The sequence below is a fragment of the Telmatherina bonti genome (assembly GCF_933228915.1).
Source record: "Telmatherina bonti genome assembly, chromosome: 1".
Classification (NCBI taxonomy): domain Eukaryota; kingdom Metazoa; phylum Chordata; class Actinopteri; order Atheriniformes; family Telmatherinidae; genus Telmatherina; species Telmatherina bonti.
This window is the reverse complement of record NC_136619.1, coordinates 18,528,279-18,553,278: the sequence shown is the minus strand read 5'-3', so window position 1 is coordinate 18,553,278 and position 25,000 is coordinate 18,528,279. Positions and strand designations below refer to the sequence as shown.

The 25,000-nt window shown below is 39.0% G+C and overlaps 1 protein-coding gene across 1 annotated transcript in view; it reads left to right on the top strand.

The window, feature by feature from the left end:
* The window catches only part of LOC306759989 (talin-2), an 89,188-nt gene extending 64,812 nt beyond the window's left edge, over nt 1-24,376 (top strand). Inside the window, exons 23-58 of the mRNA XM_079245735.1 lie at nt 965-1,093; nt 1,805-1,918; nt 2,136-2,249; nt 2,658-2,792; nt 3,039-3,167; nt 3,373-3,475; nt 3,569-3,777; nt 4,039-4,158; nt 4,381-4,578; nt 4,674-4,813; nt 5,111-5,204; nt 5,369-5,458; nt 5,568-5,690; nt 5,813-5,956; nt 6,651-6,812; nt 7,049-7,189; nt 7,668-7,849; nt 8,904-9,036; nt 9,452-9,553; nt 9,741-9,911; nt 10,007-10,153; nt 11,328-11,429; nt 11,914-12,033; nt 12,217-12,363; nt 12,816-12,982; nt 13,782-13,965; nt 14,119-14,244; nt 15,481-15,597; nt 15,825-16,010; nt 16,135-16,242; nt 16,561-16,666; nt 17,302-17,426; nt 20,016-20,204; nt 20,294-20,476; nt 20,967-21,092; nt 21,688-24,376. Of these exons, the coding sequence (XP_079101861.1) occupies nt 965-1,093; nt 1,805-1,918; nt 2,136-2,249; nt 2,658-2,792; nt 3,039-3,167; nt 3,373-3,475; nt 3,569-3,777; nt 4,039-4,158; nt 4,381-4,578; nt 4,674-4,813; nt 5,111-5,204; nt 5,369-5,458; nt 5,568-5,690; nt 5,813-5,956; nt 6,651-6,812; nt 7,049-7,189; nt 7,668-7,849; nt 8,904-9,036; nt 9,452-9,553; nt 9,741-9,911; nt 10,007-10,153; nt 11,328-11,429; nt 11,914-12,033; nt 12,217-12,363; nt 12,816-12,982; nt 13,782-13,965; nt 14,119-14,244; nt 15,481-15,597; nt 15,825-16,010; nt 16,135-16,242; nt 16,561-16,666; nt 17,302-17,426; nt 20,016-20,204; nt 20,294-20,476; nt 20,967-21,092; nt 21,688-21,816 (4,995 nt within the window). The 3' untranslated portion in view covers nt 21,817-24,376. The remainder of the gene's footprint in view (nt 1-964; nt 1,094-1,804; nt 1,919-2,135; nt 2,250-2,657; nt 2,793-3,038; nt 3,168-3,372; nt 3,476-3,568; nt 3,778-4,038; nt 4,159-4,380; nt 4,579-4,673; nt 4,814-5,110; nt 5,205-5,368; nt 5,459-5,567; nt 5,691-5,812; nt 5,957-6,650; nt 6,813-7,048; nt 7,190-7,667; nt 7,850-8,903; nt 9,037-9,451; nt 9,554-9,740; nt 9,912-10,006; nt 10,154-11,327; nt 11,430-11,913; nt 12,034-12,216; nt 12,364-12,815; nt 12,983-13,781; nt 13,966-14,118; nt 14,245-15,480; nt 15,598-15,824; nt 16,011-16,134; nt 16,243-16,560; nt 16,667-17,301; nt 17,427-20,015; nt 20,205-20,293; nt 20,477-20,966; nt 21,093-21,687) is intronic.
* The last annotated feature ends 624 nt before the right edge of the window (nt 24,377-25,000 follow it).

The window sequence follows — 25,000 nt, the reverse complement described above, 5'->3', positions numbered from 1 at the left end:
TGCTGAGCGGCAGACTAAGTTTCACCTCTCATATCTTTCTCTATCCAAACTATCCATCTGGTATCTCTCCACATCAGTCCCATTATCTGTCAGATGAATCACACACTGATATTAATAACTCTCCTCTTCCACCATGAAAATTAAATGATGCCCTCCAGCTGGTTAGTTGAATTTAATGCCAGACTTATCGCCATCACAGCTGTATATTTATCTGTGTTAATAGAGGCCGAGACCCTAGTCAACCGTTGCCTTGGCAACTGATTAATGAATTAATTTTGTTTTGGTTTTTTTTCCCCCAGCTAATTCTATTTTGCACTCTTCTTAAATCTTGAATACGTTTTGTTTGCGTCAGCAAAAGCACACAAAATAAATATACTCTCAGCAAATCACAGACAGTGGCAGAAAACTGCTGATTAATGGTGATACAAATGAAATATTTTATGTGAAAGGCGTCTCTAGTCGACATCATGCTGAAAACTAATGTTCCTGTTGGTCAAATGATATGTGAAGTCAGGAAAGGACACTTATCTTTTCATAAGGAGAAGTTGAATTTTGTCTCAGTGATATGGGTTGTCATACACACACTCCTTTCTGTTTTCTGTGGGTGACACTCGTGCTTAATTAACTTAATAGCTGCAGGCGTAGCTTTCTCTCTCAGCAGGAAACTGGAACGTTCTCAGTATCATTCTCCATAAAAACCTCTTCTTGTTAATGTTTCTCCTGAATGCATAAACAAGAGAAGTGGAAGAGAAACAGAGCTGCTTGCTGATATGAACAAACAGAATCTCAACTTTTAGCCACAGAAAGATTTATAAACGTTTGTGTAGAAGAGCTGCTGCTGACTCTGTAGTTAAGCTCACGTCAATTTCAAAGATTTTTTTGAACATTGATTTTTATAGTGATTGCATTTTTTTTCATTCTTCCCCCAACTCATGGAAATCTGTGTGTGCTCTGTATGTTTTAGGGCGCTGCAGCTTACCCAGAAAATGAGGACCAGCAGCAGAGACTGAGGGAGGCTGCAGAGGGGCTGCGTGTGGCCACCAATGCTGCTGCCCAGAATGCCATCAAGAAGAAACTAATAAACAGACTGGAGGTCAGCAGAGCTATGATAGCTGTTCTTTCACCCTAGTAAAAAAAAATCTAGATGATGTGGTCTCTTTGGAATTTAGCCAGGCTGGTGATGAATAAACACACTGAAGTAAAACCAGACTTCATTTCCAGCAGCACCAATCCTGAATGTCATCAGAGTACTTAGTACAACTCAAGACATCAGTTGGCATCAGAGCATATTCTACATTGTTAGAGGGGAGTTTTAGGCAGGTATTGATTTCATGTTATTTGTTCCTTGGAAAGAAAATATTAAGTAAAAAAAGATTAATTACTTTGTATTGGATTCTTACAATGAAAATAACTCAGATCTAATTAATAAAATAGCCACCTTTTCGCAGCATTTCTGAATCTCTTCACACCTGTTTGTACACTGTGCTTTTGTAAAATTGTTTTCTGTTTTTCAATTTAGAATTCAATTTTTTTGTTACTTTCAGTCAAGAGAAATATTAGAAATTCAACATTTTATCTATCCTGCTGTTTACTTTTACCTTCTGGAAGGAAACCTTTTTCTTAAATCAAAGGCGACAGAAACCCATGCAAAGCAGGCATTATAATGCCTTTAAACTGCATATTTATTAGTATATTTTTATCATCCCGATGAGTAGCTATGGTAGGAGAGAGAGTAATCGCTAAAGATCATGTGCTGTTTAATCCTGTTTAAAATGTGGATGTTTTTTTTGGGTTTAATCCTCAGAATGCTGCCAAGCAGGCTGCGGCGGCTGCCACGCAGACCATCGCCGCTGCCCAGAACGCTGCCGCCTCCAACAAGAACACAGCTGCTCACCAGCAGCTGGTGCAAAGCTGTAAGGTGAGGATCGAAGCAGACAGTGGAGTTCCTTTTACTTTCTGATGTTTTTGGTTTTATTTCTCATTGTTAAATGCACCAAAGTTCCCGCTGTTCTGTCTTATCATCACTGAGTAGAGTCATGTGAAAGGATTTTAGAGTGGAGTGTTTAGTTTATCTGTGAAAGCTGCTGTTTGAATAAATTTAAACTTGCCTGCTTGGTTTGTGTGTGCATGTACAGGCCGTAGCAGACCACATCCCACAGCTCGTCCAGGGAGTGCGAGGCAGTCAGGCCAAACCAGAGGACCTCAGCGCACAACTTGCCCTCATCATTGCCAGCCAGAACTTCCTACAGGTGCAGCATCTTGTAGCTTTGACATTACTTAGTTAAATTGGACAAGGGCTTGTTAAAATTTCATGCCTCCACACTCACTGAGTAACTTGAGCCCTACATAGAGAACCAGGCTGAAGGTATAAATAGTAATTCCATCGTGTGGGACCCATTAAAATAGGCTTGCAACCTCTTTTTGCTGTAAGCAGGAATTTAAAGACACACAGGCAATGTCATTGTTTTAATTCTTTGGTGGTTTTATTAAAGCTCTACAATGTATTACTGGTAAAATTACACCAAATGAAAATAATTGATGTACACTGCACGATATATTTTTATAGCAATTATTTTCATGCAGTTTTTAAAAATTTTTTTTTGGTATTTATGCATAATATGTGCATTTCTTTTTCTTTTTTTTTCTTTGCTCTCTAGCCTGGTAGTAAGATGGTGACTTCGGCCAAGTCGTCTGTTCCCACGGTGACAGATCAGCCTGCAGCCATGCAACTGGGTCAGTGTGCCAAAAACCTGGCCACCTGCCTGGCTGAGCTGAGGACGTCTGCACAGAAGGTAGAGCACAGATACACAGGGGAGTTAAAGCCCGTGTCAGTGTAGTGAGATAATCACTTCATCTTTCACACCTAATTATCATGCAAAAAATATGATAAATACAACTGCAACTTGCAGCGTGCATTGACGGCCTTTAAAAAAAACAAAAAAAACCCAAAACATTTCTACCCAAAGTTTCACTGTTATCCGTGAGATTCAATAATTATTGGAAGAACAAGATATAATTGACAGACTCTACCTCTCCAGGCTCATGAAGCTTGCGGCCCCATGGAGATTGACTCTGCATTGACGGCCATTCAGACCCTGAGAAGTGAACTGCAAGATGCCAAGCTGGCTGCTTCAAATACCCAACTCAAGCCTCTACCCGGAGAATCGGTATGTGTAAGGCCCCAAAAGCACGCCAAATGCAAAGCAAAAAATGTTTTGCTGCAAGTTAAGGAAGTAGTATAAGAGGAACTACTTACTACCAGCAAGCTGCACCTAAAGCATAAAAGGCATATCAGCCAAATATTTAGCTTAAGCTGCATTGATAAAAGTAGCTGCTTCTCCTTTGTTTTTCCCCTTTTTTTTGCTGGTTTAGTTGGAGAAATGTGCTCAGGATCTGGGCAGTACCTCAAAGTCTGTGGGATCCTCCATGGCTCAGTTGCTTACCTGTGCTGCTCAAGGAAATGAACATTACACTGGTTGGGTTTAAATACATAATACCGTTTGTAAAATTTAACATCCAAATACCTGATAATATTTCTACAACAATTTCTCTGTGATAATATTTGTAGGAATAGCAGCCAGAGAGACTGCTCAGGCCCTGAAAACACTCGCCCAGGCAGCTCGTGGTGTCGCTGCTTCCACCACAGACCCCAAGGCTGCTGCAGCCATGCTGGACTCTGCTCGTGATGTCATGGATGGGTCAGCACTTCTAATTCATGAGGCCAAGCAGGCACTGGTTTCCCCTGGAGATGCTGAGAGCCAGCAGAGACTGGCACAGGTGGGAGGATACAGGCTTGCTCAGGGAAGGGCTGGATCTGCTTGCTTTTGAATTCTTTTTAAAATCATGGAAGACTCCAAGGTGGCATCATTAAATGGGAGTGCAAAGAAAACTGCAGTCACTGTGTTTGTGAGAATTTGCAAACTTCTTCCTTTACAGAGTCTCTCTAAGCAACAATTTAAGTTTAGGGTTTTAGTTCTGCTAGTTTGCCTCTACCTGCCCCTACAAACCCTGACTTTTACAAACTACTGCGTATTCCAGGTGGCCAAAGCAGTCTCTCATTCCCTGAATAACTGTGTCAACTGTCTGCCTGGCCAGAAGGATGTTGATATGGCACTAAAGAGCATTGGCGAGGCCAGCAAGAAGCTGCTGATTGAGAATGTGAGTCACCAGATCTCTTTCTCTGTCTTCACTTGTTTCAACAGCATTGTTGGTTCAGCAGGAGTAGAATACAGATGTTTTATATTTGCTTCTGCTTTAGTAATGTTTTCAAAGCAGGCAGTCTTATTGCTGTTGCACTAAGAAATAAGATGCAATTACTTGTTAGGGTTAAGACAAATCCTGATCTTTCATACGAGTTTCTCATCGGTGTGCACCATTCAGGTCCCTCCGGCCTCCAAGTCATTTCAGGAGGCCCAGAATGAGCTCAACCAAACGGCAGCAGACCTGAACCAGTCTGCAGGTGAGGTGGTTCATGCCTCAAGAGGCTCCAGCAGCCAGCTGGCTGTGGCCTCTGGGAAGTTCAGCCAAGACTTTGATGAATTCCTGGATGCTGGCATAGAGATGGCTGGACACACACAGGTCAATAACAATAAATGCAAAATTAACTTGGTAACACTTTAGATCTTTTTAAACCTGGTTTTTACAGATTGATCATTGTAATGCTGTGATTTCAGAAAAAGGATGACCAGGTGCAGGTGATTGGTAACCTGAAGAACATCTCCATGGCTTCTAGCAAACTGCTGCTGGCTGCTAAAAGCCTGTCTGTGGACCCAGCAGCAGCAAACGCCAAGAACCTGCTCGCTGCTGCAGCAAGGTACTAACACAAGCAGTTCTTAATTCATTCATTTGATTGGAATCTGATAGAAATCTCATGCAGCCGTCTCAGAGACAGCAACTCAGGTAGTGTTCGACTATCTGTAAGGGATCGAACAACCTGGACTGCACAGAGCAGCTTTATCAATAAGGCTACAAGTGAATGAGTTGCATTAAATAGTACCAGCAAAATCATGTTATTTTTTCTTAACCCAGCATGCTGAGGAGTATTTAGGAGTGTTATCTTACACATTCAATGATTTATTTATTTATTTCTTGTTGTTTTTTTGTGTTTCAGAGCCGTGACTGACAGCATCAACCAGCTGATCACACTGTGTACACAGCAGGCACCCGGTCAGAAGGAGTGCGACAACGCCCTGAGAGAATTAGAGGTTAACAAAACCTTATAACCTTGTGATCAATCATTAAAAGTCTCAACTAATACTTTTCTACAACAGTTTTCTCAGTAGCAGATAGACATGCAAGCCTACTTTCACAATTTACTTTGTAAAAGTAAATGAACTTGGAAAACTTCTGTTCATCATTTCTGTTTCAGGCTGTCAGAGGAATGCTGGAAAACCCAAGTGAGCCAGTCAGTGACCTCTCCTACTTTGACTGTATTGAGAGCGTGATGGAAAACTCAAAGGTAGACATTAATTAAAACAAGTTGACTTCAGAACACCATGCATGCTGCGCACAAACTTGCTTCTTAGTGTCCTAACCATTATTCCTTTTCCTTGGTTTGCTCTGTCCAGGTCCTGGGAGAGTCCATGGCTGGTATTTCTCAGAACTGCAAGACCGGAGATGTGCCTGCTTTTGGAAACTGTGTGGGTTCAGCCTCCAAAGCCCTGTGTGGCCTCACTGAGGCTGCAGGACAGGTATATCATAAATAGAATCTGCTTTCATGGTACAGGAGCTGCTCAAGTTGTGATACAGCCTTCTCTTAATGCTAAGTACTTACTGTGATTAATGCCAGTAACAAGTGTAACCTTTTCCTCAGGCCTCCTACTTAGTGGGTGTGTCTGATCCCAATAGTCAGGCAGGACATCAGGGTTTGGTGGATCCCATCCAATTTGCTAAAGCCAACCAGGCAATCCAGATGGCGTGTCAAAATCTGGTCGACCCAGAAAGCAGCCCCTCTCAGGTACGTTCACTCTCCATATTCCTTGCAAACACTTAGAAATCATGATCATATTATCATGGGTTCATGGTTCATTGCCTTGTATGAATAATTCAAACAGCTATAGATTACTGCTTTTTATTGTTTGCTGTATTTGAGGCTTTCAACTTCATGTCTCATTAGATAGCCCTGAATTCTTTGCACATGCTGTCTTGACACAGCTGTGAACATTTTCTGTTGAAAAGGCAACAGCTTATTGTGTTAAAATTGTTCAGGAGGAAAAGTTATTCAATATTTGCACACAGCGACAGTATAAAATCTTTACAATTTGTTTTTGTAGAACTCTGGCTCGACAGTAGATTATTTAGGTGGACAAAGTTATATTTTCACAGAGTAAAAAACCAGTTGTTTTATAAGCAGATACCGTTATTGCTGATGTGTAATAGTATTAGCTTCAATATCACCTGTGTTTTCCTCAACGGCTACTTTTTCACTTAGTTATGTACTTTCCTATCACATAAGCTAATTTCTGCCTCTTAGAAAATGTTTCTTATTTCCATTTTAACTATGTTTGAAAAAATGTCCCAGCACTTACTGCCAGATTGTTAGACTTTGTCTCTCATCTGCTCAGTGTCCTTATACTTTATGTTTAATTCTGGTGGGTAAAGGCAAAAATTCCAAATAATATTGATGATTTTGTTGTGACATAATGGGACAGGTGCTCTCAGCTGCCACCATCGTTGCTAAGCACACCTCGGCATTGTGCAACGCCTGTCGTCTGGCTTCCTCTAAGACAACTAACCCAGTTGCTAAGAGGCACTTTGTCCAGTCTGCTAAGGAAGTAGCGAACAGCACTGCCAACTTGGTCAAAACCATTAAGGTAGGATTTCACCACTGCAAGGAGTTTATGTTGGATCAACATGAAATTGTTCTGTTTTTTTGGAATCGTGTGAATAAATTAAAGAAAAATTTGACTTGCATCAGTGCCCCCCAAAAAATTAATCAACAATCTACATTATTTTATTTATTTAGTTCTTTTCTTGACTATTGGATTTTGAAGTGGTGGTCATAGAGATTTGAGTTATTCACTTTGAGATTCCATCTCTTACTTTTCAGGCTTTGGATGGTGATTTTTCAGAGGAGAACAGGAACAAGTGTCGAATTGCCACAACTCCTCTGATTGAAGCTGTGGAAAACCTGACAACATTTGCTTCCAACCCAGAGTTTGCCAGCATCCCAGCACAAATCAGCAATGAGGTATGTCTGTGAGAACATAATTGTATATATGTCTCTATTATTACTCTATTTAAGTCTTTAAAGGTGGAGTATGTAAGATTTTCAATATTTTCTAAATAAATTAACTAAAAATATAACTACAATCATAATTAGATTTATTTGAAACATGTAGGTTCCAGTCTGTCCATATTTGATGTGCTATTAAATTACAAGCTTAATTAATGTCAAAGACCCTTCTTAAAATTGTCATGAATCAAACTTGTAATTTATTAACACATCAAATATGGACAGACTGGAACCTACATGTTCAAAAAACGATCTAATTATGATTGTACTTATTTTATTAGTTAATTTATTTAGAAAATATCGAAAATCTTACATACTCCACCTTTAAGGAACTCTGTAGCAAAAAAAAATTTTATTTTATTTTTTAATTTCTTTTTTTTTTTTTTTTTTTTTTTTTATAAATCTGCCTAATGTAGAATTTATTTCTCTAAAGGGCTCTGCAGCACAGGAGCCCATCCTCCACTCAGCACGTTCCATGCTGGACAGCTCTACCCACCTGCTCAAGACTGCACGTTCATTGGTTATCAACCCAAAAGATCCGCCCACGTGGTCGGTTCTTGCTGGTCACTCTCGTACAGTCTCCGACTCTATCAAGAGTCTCATCACAGCCATACGGTTAGTCAGGGAGAAATTATTCAAATGTCTGAGTTTATCTGCTAAATCTGCTTAAAGCCTAAGCTGGTACAGATATGAAAGAGTTTAATAGAAAAAGCGTCTTGTGGGGTTGTTGGCTATTTCTCTTTGTAGTCTCACTGCAAGGCTGCAATGCAGCTGGAAGAATCTTCAGAGGGACTAGTTTGCCGCTAGATTAGTTTTTGGGAATAGTGCGGGTGAAAATGTGTAATCCTGGATTTTAAAGTTGGGATTTCATTAAACCTGTTGTGCAGCTTTTAGTCCTTTCTGTCCATTCATGAAGCTGTTTACAACACCATGTTATTGTTGTTTTTATACCTCTATAGTATGTAACTTTAAACTCCTCTGTCACACCTTTTTGCACCTGACCTTGATCAGGACAAAACTGATGCCCATGGTGGGAGTTGATCCTTGGCACCAAATGCACTGAATGTTAAGATTCCTGCTTGCCTCAGAACATCTGCACATTAGCATTCACGCACAGCCAGCTTAGCATCTCTCTCAATCCTGATGCCCTTATCACGGTCCTCCTCGTGGACTGCAAATTTAGTTCTGGGACTTGGGCCCAGGCCTTTAATAGGATTCTGTAATCTACTGCAAAACCAGAGAATACAAATAGCAATGGACTCCGTTCTGTAAAACGCAACTTCATAACTTTATTGGTCTCATTTCATAGATGAGGTCAGCCTCCAGTTTTTCCTAAGTGTGCTACCACGCATGGAAATGTGTATTTAACAAACCTATTCAGTCCATGAGGCCAGAGACCCTGGCAACTCTGAAGCCTCAGAGCTAATTTGACTCCCTCACTCGATCATAATGCACTCGAACAAGACTCTTTATTGCAGAAGGGAGGGGAGAAATCCCAGTAAGGTGTTTTTAAAAAAAAAAAAAATATCACACAACTTTTCTGTTTCTGGTAATAACAGATTTCTCTCTTCCTCTGTGTACCTTTTCCCCTTTTTTTCATCGCAATTTTAATTCTCCAGCCATTTTATTGCTTTCTGTTTTTCATCTTCTCCTGCTCTCTTGTTTTCAGGGACAAGGCTCCTGGCCAGCGGGAGTGCGACTCGTCTATTGATAACATTAACAAATGTATCCGGGACATTGAGCAGGCCTCTCTGGCAGCCGTCAGCCAGAACTTACCCAGCAGGGATGACATTTCACTAGAGGTAAGTCACCATCAGAAGACCAAGAAGCGTCTTGGCTTGTATCTTTTTTTTTTAATTTTTTTTTTTTATATCACTTGTTTGTATTTGTTTGAACTTAGTTTTCCTGTAAGGTTACTTGGTAACAAATGTCTTTTTCTATAGAAACCAGGGATTTTAACACATTTTAAAATAAAATTATAGTTGCAAAAAAGTTTTTTGACCCTACTCAATCCTTCTGCTGTACTTCCTGAGATTACATTACACAGAACTATATGGAGTCTAAATCATCACCGGGCAGGTGTCCTTTTATAAACCGTCTTATGTCGTGCTTGTTGTATAGTTCTCAGCTGACTTATGTGAATGCGACACAATTGCCTTTTTAAAACACAAATAAAATGTGCGTTCATTTTTCCCTCTCTTTTTTCCCTCTTTTCAGGCATTACAGGAGCAGCTGACATCCACTGTGCAAGAAATTGGCCACTTAATTGACCCTGTTTCCACAGCTGCCAGGGGCGAAGCTTCCCAATTAGGACACAAGGTATGTGGGGCAGGAATGTAATTACTGGTGCACCATGAAGCAAGAAACTGTACACGTTTTGTCAGCCAAGGTATTCATTGGGAAAGTGAGACAAATTAGCAAAATTGATGATAAATTATTTAGTAAACAAATGATAGAAAACGTGATAATAAGCCAGATAATCTTAAGATAAACCTATTTCTCTCAGGTGACCCAACTGGCTGGTTATTTTGAACCACTCGTCAAAGCTTCTGTGGGCGTGGCCTCCAAGTTGAGCGACCACCAGCAGCAGATGACTTTCCTGGACCAAACTAAGACTCTGGCTGAGTCTGCCCTGCAGATGCTTTACGCTGCCAAGGAGGGTGGAGGAAACCCAAAGGTGAGACCATTTTTATGCTCTTGGTGTAAAGCAATGCTTTTCTGCTGACTCAGAGGATATTCAACTTGGTACTTTCTCTATGTTGTACCTCACAGGCATCCCATACCCATGATGCCATAGCAGAGGCTGCTCAGCTCATGAAGGAGGCAGTTGATGACATGATGGTGACTCTGAATGAAGCTGCCAGTGAGGTGGGAATGGTGGGAGGAATGGTGGAGTCCATCGCAGAGGCAATGGCCAAGGTGTGTTCTGCTTCATAAAAAGAAAAGGTTGCATAGTAAACTGTAATGATTTAATTATCCCCACCCTCTCTGTTGATTTTTAGAAATGAAACTGTGTCCAAAAGTGGCAAAAAAAAAGTCTTAACCTGGTTACGTCGGTGCAGGCTGGGAAGCTGCAATGAAATTTAAAAGGAAAATTGAGTGAACGTTAAGAGTCTTCTGGGAATTTTGTTTTCATGTTCCAATATGTTGATTAAAACTATTCCCCCAGATCAATAAACATACTAATACAAATATAAGTCACTGAGGCAGATTGACAATCAACAAAGCTATTCTGTTGACTAACATCTAGGAAACAAAGCAAGAAAAAGGCTATTATCTGAAGTACAGATAAAATAAAATAAAAGATAAAATAACATTAACTAAGTGCCATAAACAGGCAGGTTCACAAGAAGAAACATCATCACCTACATCAAATTTGTTACAGGTCATGGGTAATGAATGAAAACGGTTCATTTAAGGTCTGCTTGTCAACCATGCATGCCTGTGTTTTGCCTGTCTCATTCAGTGTAGTTGATTAAATGGAGATAATCCTCTCAAATAATCAATCGGCATAATGGGTTGCTTTCTTCTGTTGGAGCAGAGGTGATTTAAAAATCTTTTTTCATGAACTTTGAGTGACTCCGTTAAGGCTGCAGATATGGAGGTGTTACCTGATTTTAACAGGAGGAGCAAACACCATGTACTTGAGATATTATTAATTTATTTCAGTCCTGGCATGCCTTTCCCACAAAGTGTCATCTTTTTCATCTCCTCTGCCTTTGCTCTGACTCTTGCATTTGTTGGGATTTGGTGAAACAATACTGGAAGCTGGCGATAATATGCTTTTGTAAAGCTGTAATTACAGAGTGGATTTAGTGGATAATTTCTAATCAGTGTTTGTCATTAAAATCAAGAGTGTTTTTGAATATAAAATTGCATTAATGTTGCAAATGTGCTGATGCCTGCACACCTGGCAGAAATGGTTTAATTTAGGGTTAGATTAGATTTAACATGTTGCTGGATCTTATGAAGCTGGATGATTGATCGTCTCTTTGTTCTAAGATGCTTGTACCTACCCTGAAGGACAAACCAATCATGCTGAAAACAACAGCTGCAGTGTCATTTTTAACTGACTGTATGTCTCTTTATGTAGCTGGATGAGGGTACGCCACCCGAACCCGATGGCTCATTTGTGGATTATCAGACCAGCATGGTGAAATATTCAAAGGCTATTGCTGTCACTGCTCAGGAAATGGTAAGTCTTTGAGGCGATTCTTTACATTTTCAGACTATTTCATCAGTGCAGCTGAAACTTGTGAATATGTGATCGTGTAAGATGGAAAAATGACTCCTAATTTATGTTAATAAAAACTTCATAATAAGGTTGAACATCTGCAAAAATTAGGTCTCTCATAGGGATTTGTAGAAATCTTGCTGTTTCTTGTTGCTAAGTAACCATCAATTGTTCATTAAATGAAACACTGCACATTCAACACAAGCAAACTTGAGGTCTTATCGTCCTGCAGAGTTAAACATGTTATTCCTGCAGTTGCTTACATCTTATTCTAGTTAAGAATCACTCATATTGCACCGATCTGCTGCCTTTCTGCAGTCTTGATATGCAAAATGTTTTTGAACTTGCATGTGCTCTTCACTTTGCAAGCAGTGAGTCAGTCAGAGAAATATACCCATGTAGTTAAGCTTCCGTTGACATTCATTGTGCATTTATTATCCATCAGATGACTAAATCAGTGACAAGTCCAGATGAGCTGGGAGCTCTGGCCTCTCAAGTGACCGTGGACTACAGCCAGCTGGCTGTTCAGGGACGACTAGCTGCTCACACAGCTGAGCCAGAAGAGGTGAGGAAAGATGTTCCAGGACAAAAACAGCTCTGCTACAACAGGGTGGCATCTTATATTATACCTGCATGGATATATAATCACTTCTACAGAAGTTTGTTTATAGTCTTTCATCATATAACCTTCAACTAATTACTCAGTAATGTGTTTGCACTGCGGCACTTCTGTTCTGTGTTCATACAGATCGGCTTCCAGATCAAGACCCGAGTGCAGGAGCTTGGTCATGGCTGTATATTCTTGGTCCAGAAGGCGGGAGCTCTGCAGATCACTCCTTCTGACAGCATGACCAAGCGAGAACTCATTGAATGTGCCCGCGCTGTCGCTGAGAAGGTACCGCTTTCACACCTCCTTTTTTTTTTTTTTTTTTTTTTTTTTGTTGGATTTATCTCTGGTTGTTCATGGTGTTTTTATGTTTTACTTTTTCTTCTTCTGAATCTATGATTTGTTGCTATATCATTTCATTCTGCTCTGCGTCACTCAAAAGGTGTTTTGAAGGAATAAAAAGATACTTGAATCAGGAAACGTCAAGCACACGTTTATGGCAAAGAGATCTTTTGGAACAAAGTTTGTATTTGGTAGAATTTTCCTCCTTTAAATTTATCAGTGAAGGTGTGTACATACACCTTCACCGTTAAAGATATTTATGTCTTTGATTATGTCACTCATCCGTCTGCTTTTTGTTTTTCATATAAAAACTAAAAAACAGTCTCTTCCTCCTGTCAAATTGATTACACATCTTCACCTGTATGATTATGGGTTGTGATGTGTATCTGTGTCCCCAGGTGTCCTTGGTGCTTTCAGCCCTCCAGGCAGGCAACAAGGGTACTCAGGCCTGCATCACAGCAGCCAGTGCAGTGTCTGGCATTATCGCCGATCTGGACACCACTATCATGTTTGCCTCTGCTGGCACACTCAATGCAGAGAACGAAGAGTCCTTCGCTGACCACAGGTTAGAGCTTGAATGTTACCTGATTGAGTTATTGTACATACACAAGTGTATAAGACTTCAAAAAGTCTTAAAGAACAAGGCTGCTTATCTTTCATCCCTAACTGACAGGATGACGCATTAGCTGCTGAATGGGGAGGAAATTTCTGGTGCTAGAAACTACAATTTACCCAGAGGGTTTGAAAGATGCAGGATAGAACCTCATGCTGTTCATTCTCAGTAAAAGTCTCCACTCTGAGATCCCACTTCTAATATTTTATTTATTTATTTGTATGATTTGTATGTGAGTTTGGCTTTGCAAATGACTGTCTGAGACAAACTCACCATGGCTACTGATCCAACACATGACCTGTCATGCTAAATGCCACTATAACCTAGATCCTGAAAGGTTGTTGGTGGATTTTTGTTTTAGTGTATGTCCCTGAAGAATTATTATAGTAGAAATGTGGTACATGCAAGTGTTAATGCAGGATGAAAGATGGTAGAATGTTTTTATTTCTCTGTGATGCCACATCTCCTTTGACAAACAGAGACACTCCACAGCAGATTTCTTCAGTGCCCCTCAGAAACCTTTGAAATATACCTGGCTTTGATTTGTGACCTTATTTATTATCCTACTGACCGTTTGTACAAGATATGACAAAGATATGCCTTAGACATAAAGGGAATGTGTCCACAGTGTGCTTCATGTTTGATAGTTCTGATTGATGTCTAGATGAAGACTTAAGACACAAAGGAAATCCAGCATTTTTTTCTGCTATTGTTTTTTACCTTTATTTTTTCATTCTTCTTTCCCCTTTAGGGAAAATATTCTTAAAACAGCAAAAGCTCTGGTTGAGGACACAAAGATGCTGGTGTCTGGTGCAGCTTCTGGCCAGGACAAGTTAGCTCAGGCAGCCCAATCCTCTGCCAAAACCATTACTCAGCTCACAGATGTGGTCAAACTTGGAGCTGCCAGCATTGGATCAGATGACCCCGAGACACAGGTTAGACATTTTTTTCTGCTGTCCCTAATTTTGTTAGCCTATTACCAGGAGACATGTGGGGAAAAATGAGCTGGGAAATACAACAACCTTTCAGTGTTTTGTCTCTCCCAGACTATGTGGTGATTAGTGACTGTTGATGTGTCCTTTCTCTAGGTGGTCCTGATAAATGCTGTCAAAGATGTGGCCAAGGCGCTTGCTGAGCTCATTAGTGCCACCAAGTGTGCAGCTGGCAAGGCAGCAGATGATCCATCTATGTACCAACTAAAGGGTGCAGCAAAGGTAAGGGCATCATTTAGGAAATTCAGAAACTGTCCTGGAGGCTTTAGGCCTCATTTAGACTCAAATTCAGATTTTGCATTTAATGTTATGAAAGATCTTCTTAATTAATAAAAAAACAAAAAAAGAAACAAAAGCTCAAGACATAGTTTTCCTCTGCGCTACAAGTTCTAATATCACATTTTACCAATCATTAAACTACAGTTAAACACTTCATGTACCATATAAATTTAAACTGATTAAAATAACGACCACTTCTTGTATGCATACTTGGCAGACACCCCCTTCTTCTTCAGATAGAACGTCTAATTCAAGTGAGACTTCATAAAACTTGACTTTGTCTCAGTTTCACAGAAATTTTAATGCACGGGTGTTAAATACAAAACCGATCCTGATGTATCGGGCGGAGCCTTCACTCCAACAAATATGCAGCGTCAAAACCACAGTTCCTAATGAACGGATGGCACGTTTGACTGCTCATCATCACTTTGAGCTGTGAAGAAGCCGTTTCTGTCAGCTGCACCACACTGTCATTAAGTCTTTCAGAAGGTAACATGTCTCCAATCCAACTTTATGCCCTCAAGTGTTGGTGGGGAGAAATCTTGTTAACCAATTTAAAGATTTCAGCTTCATCACCAGAGAAACAGATGTTCTTTCATAAGTGATGTGCGCCCCCTATCTTTAAATATGGAGAATGGAAACCTTATTTTCATTATCATTGCAGAAAACCTGGTTGGATCAGTCTGAGGTGCTCAGAAACAAAGGACACGTTGATGTTGTGTACAGTTAAACATGCATTGTTATCACCTTGGTCTTAACACACATTTACAACTTTTTAAGTGAAAGAGACACTGACAGGATGCGATGTATTTTGAAAGGGAGCATAGAAGAAGTAAATGTGTTGAGCTTGTAGCAATCAAAGACAATGTTTATCATACTGGGATAAAACATATTGCTCTGTCAGGGTGGATAAATGTGTGTGTAGATGTGCATATGACAAACATTTTCACAAAGACCGCTTCAGTTTGGTCATCAGCCTGCGATTGTTCTCCACTGTGATGATGTACATTGATTTGATACATTTTTAATTTGCCGGTTTAAAAAAACAAAAAAAACAATCAAGCCTGACTGCCTGTTTGTTTTTGTTTTGTTTTTTTTAAATTGGAACAAAAAACCACATTGATTGTTGTTTTTTTTTAAAAATATAAAATACACACTGTCGTGAACTTTGTCTATCAGGTGATGGTGACCAACGTGACGTCCCTGCTCAAGACAGTCAAGGCTGTGGAAGATGAAGCTACTCGAGGCACCAGAGCACTGGAAGCCACAATCGAGTGTATCAAACAGGAAATGGCGGTGAGAAAGTGTGGAGAGCAAAGTACATGAGTTGATGTTGTACAGCAGAAATTTGGCAACATGAAGACGAAATGTGACTAATGCTGACTGAAGATGAGTAATATTCTGGGAATTTATGATGATGTTGAGGAGATTATGTAAAAGCTCTTCAGTTTTAACACATTAAAAGCTTTGATTCTTCAATGAGTCTGAATCCGGTGTGTATTCTGCCTTTTTTCGATCTCTAGCTGTTTCAATCCAGGGATGCCCCAAACAAGACGACCACACCTGAGGAGTTCATTCGTATGACGAAGGGAATCACTATGGCAACTGCGAAAGCTGTGGCTGCTGGAAATTCGGCTCGTCAAGAGGACATCATTCATACTGCAAACCTGAGCCGTAAAGCCATTTCTGACATGCTGTCAACGTGCAAGGTGTCAGATCTCTCGTACATATACCTCGATTTAAATTCCTAATATGCACAGGACCTGAAAACGCACTTAGATACAACTCTGAAGGTAAACATCCCTGATAAACGTGTGTTGGTTTGTCTTTCAGCAAGCGGCTTACCATCCAGAGGTCAGTGTGGAGGTGAAGAACAGAGCGCTGATGTTTGGGGTCGAGTGCACAACTGGATACATTGATCTGCTGGAGCAAGTGCTGATGGTGGGTTTAACACGCTGTTAGTGTTTTAGTGTGATGATGGAGATTTTATTTGTGCCAGCATTCACATGAGGTCAAATGAGTTTTTATTGGAGGCACGATTCACATTTGAGTTGTATTAAAAAAAAACAAACAAAAAAAAAAACAACTTTACAGATGTTTCAAAGTCATATTAGTGTTTTTTTAACTAGTTAATGTACACATGGTGTGTGTGTGTGTGTGTGTGTGTGTGTGTGTGTGTGTGTGTGGTGTGTGTGTGTGTGTGTGTGGGGGGGGTGTGTGTGTGGGGGTGTGTGTGTGTGTGTGTGGGGGGGTGTATAGGTCCTACAGAAGCCTACTGCAGAGCAGAAGCAGCAGCTGGCAGCTTGCTCCAAACGTGTGGCTGGGGCTGTGACAGAGCTAATCCAGACTGCTGAGGCAATGAAAGGTAAAGACCCACACACTCTCACATTACACACACACACTCCCTATTCAATGTATGTGGTATATTTAGACTCAGATAGGGAAGACAAAACGTACACCTTTTTTTTTTTTCTTACCAAGGACTTTTCAGACAGAATGTGTTTTCTGTAGTTCGTTCTGGGAAGCATATGCTTGTTGATAAAATGCCATCTATCAGCAGAGTCATATTTAGTAATGTTCCTGCCCTCGTTCTCTTGCCACAGATGGAGGTAAGTTGTTTTCTGAACTGTGACATGTTTGACCAGTTGCGAGCTGTTCAGCACAAACTCCCAGTGCAGCCATTGATTTATTTAATTTCTTCAAGTTCAGCTGCTCTCTGGCTTCTCAAGCGCAGTCATCTCAGTCCATCGCACTTACTACTTTCGTTTACCATCGCATTTCAAATCAACAATTCCATTTCAACCAGTTTGAGGTGTCCATCAGTCGTGCATGAGATGTGGAAATGGGCTCCATTGCTTTTTTTTTCTTGTCTTCACACCATTGTTGTTCATTTAGTGATCACAGTTTGAGGCATGTTCCATTGACACACTGCTTGTGAGGTATGAGTATTATCAGTATTTTTAAGTGCAAATCTTAATCATGTGTGCATTCACGTCTCAGGCTCAGAGTGGGTGGACCCTGAAGATCCAACAGTGATTGCAGAAACTGAACTGCTTGGAGCAGCAGCATCCATTGAAGCAGCAGCGAAAAAGCTGGAGCAACTCAAACCTCGAGCCAAGCCAAAGGTAGGGACTGAGAGGAGGGATAAAGAGGGGGTAAAAAGTTTTGTAAGTCTCTCCAAAATGTGCCAAAGAGCGACAAGCGGGAAGAATATTAGGACACGTGACTTATTTTGGTCAGCTCCTCATTATCAGTTAATTTACATATATAATATATAATCCATTTCTTTTTTTCTCCATTTCTCTAGTCTTCTTAAATGCATATTCTACCTATTATAAATGTTCTTTCCAATTTATGTTTATGTAGATTATTTTAATTTGATTTTAAATTTAAAGCTATATTTATTTCCATATTTTTTCCTCTTTGTATTTTCTCCCTGTTCATTTCCTCTGATGGGTTTATTTCTGTAACTTCCTTTGGCCTTTATCTATGCATTTCTGTCTTATTTAAATTAGGGGGTCTGTCTTCCAAAGGTGTATTATCTTATCACCTGTTGATGGATCATTATTGTACATTATAATCTAATTTCCTGCAATAACACCAGAGGAAGGAAGTAGGAAAACACATGCAATAATGTCACTACTGTACAAACAGCTTATTTATCCAAAGACCTGTGACAACTTGTGTTCTCTGTCACTAATTGATCAGTTTAAAGGATAATTGTTTTTAGGACTATAACTAAATGGACATATTGATTATTGCTTTTAAAACACTATCTGGACTGAAACTTGCACCGTTAACATACTGTATGTAGTCCTTGTTTTCTCCTGGTCTGTGACACTTGACTGTGAAGGACCAGAATATCCAACAGTGTGTCCAACCAGGACCCTGCACCCAAGCAGAAATCCATACAGAACCACTAAAGGGAGATTAAATGGGAATTATACAGTATTTAAGATCATAAAAGAGAGGAAATATATACAGAAAAAATTACATTAAAAATAAAGGAATTCCTCATGAGGGTAATGAGGGAAATTTTGAAAAATGATAAAGGAAATGGATGTAAAGATAAATGTTTATTGCACATTTACATTACGTCAGTAAGTAAAATAGAAAGTTATTAGAAAACATAGTTATTAATATAACATTTAAAGATTACAGTTGGATAATTCAAGAAGAAATGATCTAATGTCACATTTATACACTAATCAATCCTGATTAATTTATTTCCATAGTATTTGTTGGCGAGTTTGTGTTTTGTTCATTTTTGTATTTTATTAGTTCCTTTTGCATGATGGCTCACAGGAATAGTTGTCTGAACAGGAAAGGATACAAAGATTTACTGTGCTGTTGTTTTTTTTTTCTTCTGTGAAAAGCTGATATTTTTCCAGAGGAGCATCTGCAAAGATGAATTCATGTGAAATGACTTTTAAGATACGCAGCAAAAGGCCCCGGGTTAAACTTTTTGGCTTTTTAAATAATCTCCTGTTTGGGAAGCTTTCAGTGTGTTTTCATATAAAATCTGACATTAACAACTTATAAGTGTTTTTTATATTTTTGTGTCCAACAAAAATATAAATGGATTTGTAGTACATTTTCTGAACATTTTCAACACATTACATCTCCAACCCCAACCAACCCTGTCCATGTCCTTATTCAACAAATGAAAATGTACCGATACTCACAACCTCTAAGAAGGAGAATGAACTAAAGGTGATGTACAGTACAAGCATTAAACTCTCAAATACATGTGTTAAAAATTTCTCCTAAAATTATAGTGACTAAATGAATATTTTCCGTTGTGTAAAACTTTGTGCTGAAATGCAGTTTTTCATTGATAAAATAAACATTACATGGTGTGTGACATTCATAGCTTGTTTTATTGTCACATCTCAAAGTGAAAAGTGATCCATTTTCTTATAATTCAAGCGTTATTTTTCAACCAAAACCTGTCACTTCTTTATTGAACTAATTCATTGTCTTTAAATTTTAATATTCAGTTTAATTTCTGTAGCCGATACCTTTCTCATTTATTATGTTAAACTCATATAAACCCACCATATAAATCTCTGGTTTTGTCCCTTCCAAAACACATTGTTTCCTCTACCCTCCTCTTTATCCGTCCATCCATCCATCCATCCGTCCATCTTAGATCAGGCTTAAAGTCTGTTCCAGTCTAATGTATGTCATCTAGCTCCCTGCTAGCCACCCGCCTTCCCTCCTCCTCCTCCTCCCTGCCTGTCCCCACCACCGGAGGCCTTCTCTGCAGGGCTCTGTCTGATATGTTTGATATATTAGGTTGTAATTCAGTCCCAACTATATATCAAACATATTCCTACAGTGTCCCGCTCTGTCTACAGACTTGTGGTGTGATTGTGTATGAGAGAGCCTGGGTTTTGTGTGTGTATGTGTGTTGGTGTATGATTAACTGTGATACAGAAAATTTCTTTCCTCTTCAGTTGTATATAGCTCCTTAATAATTTGTTTTAAAAAAGATGTATTAGGCTCTGTGGAGCTTTTTATTTTGGTTTGTCACAAAAAATATGGATCTTATGTTATTATTTCTGTTACAAGCAATACTCCCCTAAAGACTTGTCTTTGAAGTATTGACTTATTTTTTCACAAAGTAATATTTATAACAATTTTTCACTCTATATTTCTTCATGAAACTAGTGATCATCCTGTTTGACTGATTGCTCTTCTTCTGCCCTCAGCTAGCAGATGAGACGCTGAACTTTGAGGAACAGATCCTAGAGGCTGCCAAGTCCATTGCTGCAGCCACCAGCGCCTTGGTCAAGTCAGCTTCAGCAGCTCAGAGGGAGTTAGTAGCTCAGGGGAAGGTGGGCTCTATCCCTGCCAATGCTGTGGATGATGGACAGTGGTCTCAAGGGCTCATCTCTGCTGTAAGTGTTTCTTTGAGGGGTCGTCTTATCCAGGTTACAGTTTGAGGTACAGTTTTATCTCAGTCTTTGTCTTTAACTCTCTCTCCCAGGCACGAATGGTAGCAGCAGCAACTAGCAACTTGTGTGAAGCAGCAAACGCCTCTGTTCAAGGCCATGCCAGCGAGGAGAAGCTCATCTCTTCGGCGAAACAGGTGGCGGCCTCCACTGCCCAGCTGTTGGTGGCCTGTAAGGTCAAGGCTGACCAGGACTCTGAGGCCATGAGGAGACTGCAGGTATGCAGTCAGACATTTTTACTACTAACCTTCATAATTAAACCATGATGTTCAGTGATGTAAGATTTAGAAGTGCAAGGGGGGAAATTTCCTTGTTTTTACTCTAGTTTTCACACACCAGTTTAAGATAAAACGGTCAGATAACATGACTTAGTCCTGCCCTACACACATACAGCACATAAGTTTTTTTCAGATGAAAGAGGAAACTATTTGAGTTAGTAAACAGAAAAAAAGGAATTATTTATCATATTACAGCCACTGTTACACATAATGTTCCAGACTTTTGCTTCCACCCAAATCATTGGATAGCTTTGATAAAAACCTGATACTTAATTTCTCTTGGTTGCAATATTTGGGATTTCGAATCAATTTGCCCATATTTCACACAAATTAATAACGAGAGAATTTTTGTTTTTGGTATTTTTGAATGTTTCCAGTGACCCCTTCATTCACAGCCTGCTGTTTCTCTTGCTGACGTCTTTCTGTGTAGATTGCTGGGAATGCGGTGAAGAAGGCATCAGACAATTTAGTGCGTGCAGCCCAGAAGGCAGCTTTTGACAAAGCAGATGAAGACAACGTGGTGGTCAAGACAAAGTTTGTTGGTGGAATAGCACAGGTGAGGTTTTCAAATAGCCTATATTGTATTGTAAACACTGGTGTTGTCCCGGATAGATCACACAGCTGCTCTCTCAGTAATGATTTATCCAGGTTAGCATCATTGATCATATGGAGAGACTGCACTCTTATGGATCTGTAACAGGTATCTGTATCTGCTATATGAACAGACAAATGGTCGCCATGAACAAAGAAATTTAGTTATTTCAACTTTCTTTAATTGATTCTGTTGGATGTTAATATTTACCAGTACTTTACAAGTACCTGTGGACTATACATATGAAATAAAATGAGTTTTGGAAAGTGCGTCTACCTGGTAAACTCTATTCAAAATCTAGTTTTTGTTTTTATTTTGACACACTTCTATTTTTTAACTTGTAAATTGAAAACAGACTGATTAATGTACACAATTTAAAAAAAAAACAAAAAACAAAAAAAAAAAACACACGTTCAAGAAATTGAAGCAAACACTAGAATCAGTTTTTGTTTTTTTTTAATCTGTTTAAATTAATCACAGTTGTCACTTTTGCATCACAGGAGACTGTTTTTCTAAATTAGACTGAAATTTTAAAGTCAGTGTTCCCCTCTTTGTCCAGATCATTGCTGCCCAGGAGGAGATGCTGAGGAAGGAGAGAGAGCTGGAAGAAGCCAGAAAGAAACTGGCTCAAATCAGGCAGCAGCAGTACAAGTTCCTGCCCAGCGAGCTACGAGAGGATGGCAACTAAACGCTGCTGCATTCACTTTAATTGTTGTAAGGAGCACATATATATATATATATATATTTGTGTGTAAATTGTGTGCTTCTGATGGCACACCTGGACAGGTACATGGCTTACAGCGACGTCTGTGACTGATTTCTACAAACCAGTAAAGACCAGGTCTGCAGTGAACACCTCTGACCTCACTGCATGGAAAAATCTACTCGAAAATTTAAAATACTGCAGTGCGGGGATGACTACTTCCTGAAAGCATAAAGACTGTAGTGAGCTGACAGAACTTCTTCCTGTCATCACTTAAAGTGCAACTGCTTCAACCAATGTAAACCAGAATGTGACATGGCAAGGAAGAACAGCACAGCTCATGCTCTAGTTACACCTATTTTCTTTCAACATTTTGCAGCTCTTGTGTGAAAACTTAAAAATGAAGAAGCGATTGTACTGCTGTTCATGTCATATAACTGCAACATCAGTCTGAAAGCAAAAACATTTCAGCTCGGTACTCTGACTGCGTGAATGTTGGCCTTTCTGCTCCAGTTTGCACCTTAATGTCTCTGTGAATCATGTAAATCACTGTGGCATGTCTCGGCTTTACGTCAGTGGTCATTAACCCTAATGTGAAAAAATATTGGCGTTTCTAGGACCATAGTGCTCATTTTCAATAACAGGCCTTTTTATTCAATATAAACGGTGTTTTCTTTATTTTTTCTCTATATTTTTCATGCACAGGTTTTTACATGTGAAACTATAAAATGCAACAAATTCCATCTGTTGGAGCTCCTCTGTATAGATCATGTGCAACCACTGAGTTATCAATTACATACCATGTGAATGCTTCTCTACGCAGGACGACATGTTACCATAGAAAGAATATTTATTACTCCTGAGTATTTTTAGCAGGGAGGGGTCTTTTTCAGTTTTGCTTCACTGCTCTCACTGGCAGACACAAGTGTTGCTTCCAGCCTAGGTGTCTGATAGGTTCCCAAACCTGCAGATCTTTTGTTAATGGATTTCTTTTTGTTTTAAATATTGAGAGTTACATAGAGTATAAAGAAGTTTTTCATTTTGATGCAATAATATGAATGATGCTATAGGGGGCAGCGTGGGTTTCTTTTTCACCATGCAAACAATTTAACAAACCAGGGGATGATATTGTTGTAACTAAGGGATAATGTTTCACTGCATAGTGGACAGTTTGTGTGACCTGGCAGGTCAATAGGCTTTCTTTAAATCCACAGTGGGAGCAAATGGGGAAAAAAGAAAATGTCATGCAGTATCACTTCTATGCATGTGGTCTTGACTGTCATCAGTTTTTACTTTGGTCTGTATGTTATTTATCGCTCCTGCTATTAGAGGTGGTAAAAATCAGAATCTAAGGAATAACATGGCAATAAGCTTATTCTAACAATCTAATGAAAGCTGAGTGTATTTGAAAGTGAAGTTTCTCTTGTCTTGGGTGCTTTGTGTGACTTGACTGAATATGCTATTTGCTGCAATAGAAAACCCTTTTTGTTTACCAGGTTTTATTGTTATGTGAGTAGATCCCTTGTCCAACTATATGGGTTGTGTTTCAATATTAAACCACAGTATATTATAAGATTAGGTTCTGCTGTGAAAATGCATGGCTTTGAGCTTTGGGTTCAGAGTAATTCAGACCTTCACATAACAGTATACCACAGCATTTAGCTAAAGACAGTCACTTAAGGTTTTTTTTTTTCTTTTTGTTTGTTTTTCGAAGTTGCATCTGGATCTGATGCGTTATCTGTGAGAGCGTTAAAAAGAGGAAGAGAGAGATAAAGAGTGTCTATTGCTTCTCATTTAAGTCTGTAGTGGTTTTATTATTATTGTGGTTATTATTATTGTTATTTTTATTAGTGCCTTAGTCCGTAGTCCATAAAGCATCAGCTCTGCTTCAGTGACAGTTTCATGTCATCGGTCAATAGGAAGTACTGGACAAATTTTGTTTGGACATGTAGGTTTGTGTCTGTGATGGTTTTTGACATTTGTTGTCCCACTTGTAAACAACCAGTTCCTCTAAGTGCTGAAAAACCTGCACCCCCTTTATCGCTCCTCTCTGCCACATGTGAGGCCTTTTTGGGATGACAGAGGGACTGTCTGCCAGGCAAAAAAAAAAAAAATGTGTTGCAGTTTAAACTGTACTCTCAGTATGTATACTGTATATGTATATTACATATATACACATTTTTGTACTGTATTCCATGGGCATGTACCACAGTGCTTCTAAACTACAGACTGGAGATGTGAGTCTGTCAACTGCTTTATTGTATGTGATAAAGTCTGAAATTTTATGGACGGGCTTTTTCCTTGTGCTTTTAAGAATATATGAAAGCTACATGTAATAGGAACGTTTCAATATACGTCACCATAAAGATGTTGTGAAGCGTTTTCAAAGTGTTTGGAGTAATCTGTATGTTCCCTTCTCCCTTAACAGAAATTAAATTAGGATGTTGTTACACTTAAGAGTGTTAACTTACAATATAAAAGATTATTTATCTGGCCTCAATAAAACTATTTTTTGTATTCACTGAAAATAAAGCATTTCAATCTAACAAAATATTGTCTTGTGGTTATTTCTTATCTACAAATGAAACATTCTCTATTTATCCCACAGGAAACTTCAATATTCTAGTAGGTTTTTAATGAATAAATAAATGAATAAATAAAGTAAAACATTTATTTTGTGGTGCAAAGACAAACCACGTGCATGTTTTACTTACATAATTATTTTATATTAGGCAGAAATTAACCAAAAAAGTGTGAAATTCTTGACTAATATCAATATTAAAAACAAAATATGCATTATATGAATTTAAACACTTTTACTTAGTGACTTTGGGCTGTTAAAAGCCACAACCAAAGCAATGGCTTTCTAATGTTTATGGCAACCAAACCTGTATACATCCGATAAATGTTCGATGGACAAATATCAATGTTGGACCAGTATATCTACTGTATCCTATTATGACACTTTTTTCTGCTGAAAAATAAAATTAAAAAAAGAAACGCAGGTTTCCGCAAACATGCAGATTATTTTTAAACATGTTACAATTCGGCAGTGGACTTCATTTTCACCAAATATTAAGGACTTATTCAATTACAAAAAGTTTCTGTTTTTGTAAAGTCTGTTTATATGTGGAGTCTCTTGGACAGCAATATGTTCAACATTTTTTTG